The following is an 8,231-nucleotide window of genomic DNA, read 5'->3' as shown; positions in this document are numbered from 1 at the left end:
GGATCAACACAATCAAAAGAAGAGGTCGCATTTCTGTGGCGTGAAGGAAGGGCGGCCCTCGCGCCGGGCCCGCGGTCGATGATGACCCTTATCCTCCGACCAAGCGGCAGAGGTGCTTGGTAAAGGATAACACCGAGGTCCTCTTGCACCAAGCAATGGAGTCTGTGCAGGCCAAGTCTACAGCTGAACAGCCTCAGGCTTGCTTTCTCTGCGTTGGGAATCCTAGTTGCTCGCTGAAGGACCGCATTAAAAAATACGCAACACCCGGATCACTTACAAGGCATTTTCTACGAAGGCATATCAACCCTCCATGGCCGGCCGCTGGGGTTGAGTGCAATGTTTGTGAGGGGAAGGTGCTCCTGCTCCCGGCCAAATCTGCTCTTCTCAACCATGCAGGAGGAGGCCCATGGAACTGTTGTGCGGGGTCGCGCTCGGGAGAAACTGGCGTTAGAATATCAACGGAGCCTAGAGAACTAGTTTTGTAGTATAGATATATATATATATATATGTGCAATAAAAGGAGTTGCAGTCCTCACACATCATGGCCATGCTCACTCTTACTCAAACGCATGCTATATCAAAACAGAAACGAAATGCAAGCCAGGCTACATTGCCCTATCAACATATACACTGAATCCGCATTAGTTCATATCCGTCCACTAATACTTTTGCTACAAAATGCCGAGAAACCTAAATCACCATCTGGAACTATTTGATTCCTCATTTCAACTGAGAATGCCAGTTGATGAGGCTGGAGTTGGAAAGTTGGGGGCAGCAGAGCTAGCCAGTGTTCAAGGAAGCGGATGTGGGCAGCGTTGCTGCCGTTAAATGGCGCCAATCAATATTTGCCATAATCATGGATTCTGTGTCTCTGATCCCAAAAAGGCAGCGTGCGCAAATGGCGGTTGCATTATTTTGCTCCAATGAAAAGCAAGCAAAAGTTGAGAATTTCATCTATTTATATCTGGCCATTCTAATGCGCGCCGCACCGTATCGATCAAATGAAGTCCCCATCAACCCATTTTATTTCACAAAACACTGTTAATCTCACAACGATCCATCGTGTCTTGAAACTGGGCATCTTGTAGTTCTTGAATGATGAATGGTTGCTGCTGGAGTTCCTTCCTACGCGCTTATGTCCATGTATTGTGGCGGACGTAAAGCTTGCGAAAACAGAATTTTCTGCCACCCCCTGAAAAATAGTAGCAAAACACCGCAGAAATAACCAAAATATCCACGTATCTCTAGAATCATTCAAATATCATCCAATTCATTCAAATACGCACCTTTATCATCAAATCTGCACCTTTATCATCAAATCTGCCAATATGCCCCGCAACACCCACCGTTCTACTGCCTCGCAAGCTCGTAAAAGGACTCCAACTACCCTGCGCCTTCGTCTGTCCAAACCGCCTGTTCCGGATGTTCCGGATAATGACGAGAATCCAACTGATGATGAGAAGGAGGATAAGGAGGAGGAGGAGGAGGAGACACAGTCAGAAGATCCTCGATTTCTGCGAACACCTACCCCTGAGCCTGAGATCTCATTCAGGCTGTATGAACGGGTGATTATCAATGGGATAAAGTAGCCTATAAAGATCAAGTTACGGAATGTCACAACAAATGATATGACTGTCAGCTTCTATCGTATCCAATATCTCCCTCAACTCCTTCTTCATCTAATATTGTGTCTCCAAGTGAGATAATCAATGTGATGGTGATGAAATATATGATGGAAGGAATGGGAGGCATGGGAGGACTGAATTCAAACTTGTCATCGAATTCAAACTTGCCATCAAATTCAAACTTGCCATCGAATCCGAACCTGCCATCGAATCCAAACCTGCCATCGAATCCGAACCTGCCATCGAATCCAAACCTGCCATCGAATCCGAACCTGCCATCGAATCCAAACCTGCCATCGAATCCGAACCTGCCATCGAATCCGAACCTGCCATCGAATCCGAACCTGCCATCGAATCCGAACCTGCCTCCTATTCGAAGTAGTCCAATCCCTCAGTTTGGTGAACACGCGGATCTGTTTATTGATGAGTTCTTCAACTGGTTGATGACAGAGAGACCTCGAAGAGCAGAAGCTCTTTTAACTGCAAAGAGCATTATTCAGAATGAAGGATTTGAACTGGATCATATACGGACAATGACAAATGAGCAGGTGGTTCAGTTGAATATTGGAATGGGTATATTCTCGATAATAAGAAATGGGTTAAAGAGTCCTATCTGGCAGTCACAGTTGAAGGAGATTAAATTGTCTTTATCTGCTGTTTGTAATGATGGCAGCAGACCTCATACTGCTTCTGCTTCTGAATTTGAAACTTAAATATTATATATCATCATAATTGAATTGCAATCTGAATCTTTTTAAATTTTACAATACTATCCTATATGAGCAGATCTGAAATATCCTCTTGCATCTTCTTCTCCCATGAAATTCTCAACTGCATGATGCAAGAAGGTTTCAAAATCTCCATCAAACTGATTCTCTAACTGACATCTGTATCTTCTAATCCATTCTTTCAACGCGTGAAATGACTCCTCTATAGGATTATAATCAGGAGAATATGGAGGTAAGAATAAAAGTCCAATGCCAGCTTCTCTGCAGAGATCTCGCAGTGCTTGTGAACGATGAGAAGAGCAATTATCCATCACTAAGTAGTGATAACCTCGTTGGCATTTGGGCAGTATCCGGACACGTACAAACTCATTGAACCTCTCTGTATTATAGGACCCCTGATATATATCATAATCAAGATATCCATTGACACTTATTGCAGGTAAGATTGACCATCTGCGAGATCGTTTACAGGGCCTTCTAATGTGACAAGGGAATCCTCTGCTTGACCATCCATATCGTCGATCTGCAGTACGTTCATTCGCAGCACTCTCATCTAAAAAGATAAGTTGATCAGGTTGATACTGAGTAACTTGAATACGCCATTCAGCTCGAAGTTCTTCGTTGCGTTGACTGGCCACAGGTTCAACCTATATCAAATAGAACTGACAGATTAGCAGGTTCTATAAGTGACAATTGCAATAATTAATCACCTTCTTCCGTGTCAAATTCAGTTTCTTCAACAATCTAGATATCGATCGAGGGTGGATATCAACATCAAATTCATCCTTCACAAAGCAGACAGCCTCATCGCGATATGCAGTTGAATATGCCTCAAAAAAGTCCTCCAAACCTGACAAGATATCCGGTGTGATCTTTGGCTTTACACCCCATGTTGAACGAGGACTTCTAGCAGTTCCAAAGCAGCAAATATTTCGTTGGATTCGATATACAGTGGCCAGATGGCACTCAATGGTCCGCGCAATCTGAGCAGGCATATAACCATCGTTTAGAAGGCGTACGATCTCATTGGTGGTAAATTCGCTGAGCTGGGAGGGCATATTGGCAGATTTGATGATAAAGGTGCGTATTTGAATGAATTGGATGATATTTGAATGATTCTAGAGATACGTGGATATTTTGGTTATTTCTGCGGTGTTTTGCTACTATTTTTCAGGGGGTGGCAGAAAATTCTGTTTTCGCAAGCTTTACGTCCGCCACAATAGCAGAGGTGTCCAGTGGCCACGCAGATCGTTTAGATGAATTTTAATCCGCCCACCGAATAATGAAGCCATTCCACTTTTATATCAGCAAATGCGGGCACGTGTCACTAAATTATTAGCTTAGATATGAAACATGCGTTCACCCTCTGTTAAACAATATCCTAGCCATCACGTAATAGAGAATAGCCACCTCTGCCATAAGAAATTCTTCGCATTAACTTTTCGAGAATTGGCTTGCAGATCTTTTTGCCATGCAAACCTTTTTGATATGCAGATCTTTTTAGCTTGCAGTTTTGGCTTGCAGATATTTTTTGGTTTTTTAAGCGCCAAGCTCGACGGACAGCTGATGCGGCGGATGCGGAAGGTAAGTCCCACTCCCCATCGGGCGCGCCGATCGACGAGGCTGATCGCCGTGGAAGAGCCTTCGACGGCTGGCCAAGAAACACGGGCTGGATACACAGGAGAAAGAGAAGGACCCGGCGTACATCGAGGACACGGCTACGCTTCAGAAGACCGTCCTACGGACGCAGGAGAAGAGATTCTGGCTTGGGCTGCAGCGGATGCAGATCTGCCTCTACAACCTGCTCGGCCTCTTCACGCTGAACCGGAAGAGCGCCATCCTCAACCTGCGATTCAAGGACCTGCGGGTGTCGCTCCAGCGCGACCCCAGCGGGGGGCCCCACCCTCCGACGGTGGAATTGAGCTACGAGTTTACGAAGCACCTCGGCTTCACACAGACGTAAGTTCTCCCTGATATCATCCCCGGACATGCACACTGGCTGACATCTGACCCAGGAACACGTTCACCCTGCCGGAGATCATCTACGAGCCGTCTCTGATCCTCAGTCCGCATACTTTTCTCTTCGGCATCCTGTTCTTCTTCGAAGCGTTCAGTGCTCCCAGTCTAACCTCAATGGCCAAGCTCAGGGGACTGGAGATCGGGGGCGGCCGACAGCAGCTGCTGATCCCGCTGAAGCCAGAGATGGCCAATCACTATGTCTTCTGCAGAGTGGCGAAGGAGGACGGCGAGGTCCGCATCTTCCCTGAAGAAAAGATGGACCCTTCGTCCTCCGTCCGTACGATGGCCGAGATCGCCGGTTTTCTCCACTGCTGGTTCAACCATCGCTTCCAGTATGGCGGGGGTCTGATCCTCAACAAGAGTGGTAAGAAGACGCCCTCATCTCTTTTTGCCCAGATAGAAGCTGACACGAACCAACCATGCAGGATTGGTCGGCGATGCCGAGCAGAATCTAGTCCTGAAGCATGCCAATATCCCCACGTTTCTGGAACACTATATTCCACGCAATGTGGGCCTCAATATGCAGGCACTGATCAGCGGCTTGGACCCCAATTCCCCTCTGATACGAGCCATCACGCGGATCGGCCGCTTTCTCGACAAACGGCGTCCACGACATCTGACGGATGCGCAGAAGGCGATCGTGGAACAGGACCCAGAGCTGCAGGAAGCCATCCAAAAGCGAGACCGGGCCAAACAGCGTGCCGTGCAGCCAATGATCCCGGGGCAATTGAGAAGCTTGAAAAGCGAACGGCCGACGTCAACAAGACAAGAAAGCGGCTTCTCTATAAGTACCGGAAACGGGTTCGGGAGGAGTTCGACGACGAGCAAGCCGTGATCGACATCGAACGGCAGCTCTCCGGCGAGGCGGTGGACGAGGAGGCAAAGGAGACGCTGCAGGACGAACAGTTGCTCCCGGCGATGATCTATCTTTTCTCAAAGCTCCTGACATGGCCGACATCTAGATCGGTGGAGGTGGAGTTGCGGCGACGGGACGCCGGTGCTGATGCCGTTCAGATGTACTGTGGTGTCCTCGAGGGTGGGCCGCGCCGGGGACGGAGACCAAAGGCCCCCCCACCGCCGCCGCCACACCCCCCGCAGGCACCCGATGGCACCAACGATGCGAACGATGCTCACGGCGAGGTTACCTCTGCTGGGGGGTGGGATGATGCCCTCCGCGCCGCCGAGGAGCATATCCGCGACGCGAAGCAGCCTCGGGGGTGTTTTGAGTGTTACGCGCACCCCGGGTCGTCGGATCACCGGCGCGTTCATCGATACTCGCGGCCCGCGGACCTGGGCCGCCATTTCCGGGATGAGCACCTCCGGCATCTGAAGGACGGGGAGCCAGCGTGGTGCAGCTGGTGCCAGATCAAACTGGAACACAGGATGCATGTGCAGAGTCATGCAAAGATGATCCACCGAGTGCATACATAGGCCACAAGTGAGGGAGGACCCGTGGGCTGTCATATTCTGAGTAGTATTTTGTGATACACTTCACAAAGATGAAATTATGAGGCAGAATGTACAGGAGGCACAATATTCAGATGAACTTATGTTTCATTGAATTGATCAATTGTAGGGTCTTCTTCCCATCAAGAACAATCCACTTCTAAACTATCATTTATTCATTCACTTCCCTGCCCCACTCTTCGCTTCTATAGAGATGGCTGTTGTGGTCTTGACAGCCGGCCTGTCAATCTTTCTCTTTATTGTTTTCCTGTCTTTTCATTTCGAATTCCACTCTTTTCAGTGGTCCTAGCTAGTTAAATACAGTAGAATCCTCTAATTATTGCCATTATGATAGAATAAATAAAAAAGATTAAAAGATCGCCATAGTATTGGAATTTAATCTCACGTCGAATGTGTCACAATGATCCCTGCCAACAACACGCCAACACGCCAAAAACATCTTGAGAGCGAGCCGGGGAACAGGAGAACCGTGAGGTGCAAATACTACAGCTCACATATGCAAATCTGCCTCTTCAATATCTCGATTACACTTGTTTAACTGTACATTTCATACGACAAAAACTCAACCGTCTGTGTTCTACCTAGTAGCTCTTGATAACACCAGCGATAACCTGGCGACAAGTGGCGCAGGTTTCACCAATGGGGGGAACGCATTTCGGGCAATACCGATGTCCACACAGAAGGGTCCGCCACCCTGACGGGATGGTAAAACAGATCTGGCATCGACATTGATACTTCAGCTCACGGACTTTGGTCTCAAGCTTGTCAACCCGCTCATCCTTCCTAGCCATTTCCGCACGCAGGCGTTGCACTTCTTTCTCCAGCGCCTCTGTCCGCGCATGCTCCGCCTCGAAAATGTTATGGATTTCCTGGTTCGCGGTTTCCTATCCCAATATCAGCCTCGCCATGGGCCCTACAGGGAGGAGTCTTACCAATACCGTGTCCAGGTTGGGCATTTTACGTCTTTTCGGTGGCTGCCACATTTCAGAGGGTGCCGGGTCGTCAAATTGAGCCTCATACATTGGATAGCTGTAGTCTGTGCGGGGTCTCTTTCTTCGTAGCTTTCGCGCCGGGGGCTGGCGTTCATCCATCTCCGAATCTGAACTGATGACGACAGTGTGATGAAGCCCGTCGCGGGGACTATCAGCTGACGCCATGATTGAAAGATGGTGGTGCCCTGGAAAAACAAAGAGGAGGGATGAAGAGCACCGCTGGGGGAAAATCGGGCTTTTTATGTTCGCTCGGTCGTCCTCGAGTACGCAAGGGCCTCTCGGTGGTTGGTGTCTCGCGGTGGTGTAGGATGAGTCGAGATAATAAGGAGGAGGGAGGGACGGAAGGGCTTGAGGGGGAAACCACGCATATTTATACCCGGTAGGCACAGCCGCCTCAGAGGACCATCCACGGCTGGTGGCAGCTGCAGGGGGTTGGCCGCAGGAAAGCTGAGCCGACGCCGTATATCGCCTGTCTTAGGGAAATCATGCCCCCAGGGAGAGCGGTGTCCCCAGGGAGAGCGGTGTCCCCAGGGAGAGCGGTGTCCCCAGGGAGAGTAGCGTCCCCAGGGAGAGTAGCGTCCCCAGGGAGAGTAGTGTCCCCAGGGAGAGCGGTGTCCCCAGGGAGAGTAGCGTCCCCAGGGAGAGCGGTGTCCCCAGGGAGAGCAGCGTCCCCAGGGAGAGCGGTGTCCCCAGGGAGAGTAGTGTCCCCAGGGGCGGTGTCCCCAGGGCCACTTTTCCAAAAAGGACCGCAGGTAACAATCGGCTCGCGCCCCAAGAACGGACCCATTGCGGGACCCAGGGCAGTTTTGGAAATCCGTGCCACTCCTGAAGTGCGAGCTATATTTGCACCTCACAATTCTCCACTACTCTTCTCCGAGAGTTCCAAGCCCGGTCCCATTCAAAGCCAAATTCCATAACGCGCCTCAGATCATTGGACCATGCGCCTCTTGTGTTCTGTTCTCCATATAGTCGCAGGCGAGTTGGGCCATGCAAAACCATCGCGGGCATCTCTACAGAAGGGAAGAGTGGGTGGTTCCGCACTCAAAACAACCCCGAGGCTTCTCCGCGTGGCGGATGTGCGGCGGCAAGGGACATCGTCCCAACCCTTACGGGGAAACCTCATCGAGATTATTGTTGCCGTGGTCAGTGTCGCGGGTGCTTGCTGGGGAGGTGGTGTTGGGGGGAAGCGCCGATGGAGCCTTTGGTCTCCTTCCCCGGCGCTGTTCTCCCATGGACAGAGGTGAATCAGATGATCAGTATTCGGGTCTACAGCCAACCCCCTGCTGCCACAGGATGCATGGTCTAGTGATTGAGAGGCGGCTGTGCTTTCACTACGGGTATAAATATGCGTGGTTTCCCCAACATCAACTCTCTCCATTCCCCTTCTTTCTTATTATCTC

General features: G+C 50.0%; 5 protein-coding genes across 5 annotated transcripts; 3 read left to right on the top strand and 2 right to left on the bottom strand.

Annotated features, from left to right (window-relative positions):
* Window positions 1-1,328: 1,328 nt before the first annotated feature.
* On the top strand, window positions 1,329-2,007 carry HCAG_04733 (predicted protein; the record flags this gene model as incomplete). The annotated part of the gene is made up of 2 exons (XM_001540843.1): window positions 1,329-1,555; window positions 1,740-2,007. The coding sequence occupies 2 exons, from the start codon at window positions 1,329-1,331 to the stop codon at window positions 2,005-2,007; spliced, it is 495 nt and encodes a 164-aa protein (XP_001540893.1).
* Window positions 2,008-2,783: 776 nt separating this feature from the next.
* Window positions 2,784-3,411, bottom strand: HCAG_04732 (predicted protein; the record flags this gene model as incomplete). Its single annotated transcript, XM_001540842.1, has 2 exons — window positions 2,784-2,906; window positions 3,064-3,411. The coding sequence occupies 2 exons, from the start codon at window positions 3,409-3,411 to the stop codon at window positions 2,784-2,786; spliced, it is 471 nt and encodes a 156-aa protein (XP_001540892.1).
* A 430-nt stretch (window positions 3,412-3,841) lies between these two features.
* HCAG_04731 (predicted protein) lies at window positions 3,842-5,803 on the top strand (the record flags this gene model as incomplete). Its single annotated transcript, XM_001540841.1, has 4 exons — window positions 3,842-3,937; window positions 3,993-4,312; window positions 4,369-4,736; window positions 4,821-5,803. The coding sequence occupies 4 exons, from the start codon at window positions 3,842-3,844 to the stop codon at window positions 5,801-5,803; spliced, it is 1,767 nt and encodes a 588-aa protein (XP_001540891.1).
* Window positions 5,804-6,420: 617 nt separating this feature from the next.
* On the bottom strand, window positions 6,421-6,996 carry HCAG_04730 (predicted protein; the record flags this gene model as incomplete). The annotated part of the gene is made up of 2 exons (XM_001540840.1): window positions 6,421-6,723; window positions 6,772-6,996. 2 exons carry the CDS (start codon window positions 6,994-6,996, stop codon window positions 6,421-6,423), a joined length of 528 nt encoding a protein of 175 aa, XP_001540890.1.
* Window positions 6,997-7,316: 320 nt separating this feature from the next.
* On the top strand, window positions 7,317-8,075 carry HCAG_04729 (predicted protein; the record flags this gene model as incomplete). The annotated part of the gene is made up of 2 exons (XM_001540839.1): window positions 7,317-7,647; window positions 7,801-8,075. The coding sequence occupies 2 exons, from the start codon at window positions 7,317-7,319 to the stop codon at window positions 8,073-8,075; spliced, it is 606 nt and encodes a 201-aa protein (XP_001540889.1).
* Window positions 8,076-8,231: the final 156 nt, after the last annotated feature.

This window comes from Histoplasma capsulatum, genomic scaffold (genome assembly GCF_000149585.1).
Source record: "Histoplasma capsulatum NAm1 scaffold_4 genomic scaffold, whole genome shotgun sequence".
NCBI lineage: Eukaryota > Fungi > Ascomycota > Eurotiomycetes > Onygenales > Ajellomycetaceae > Histoplasma > Histoplasma mississippiense.
The sequence above is the reverse complement of the archived record's forward strand: the minus strand, read 5'-3'. Positions and strand labels throughout refer to the sequence as shown.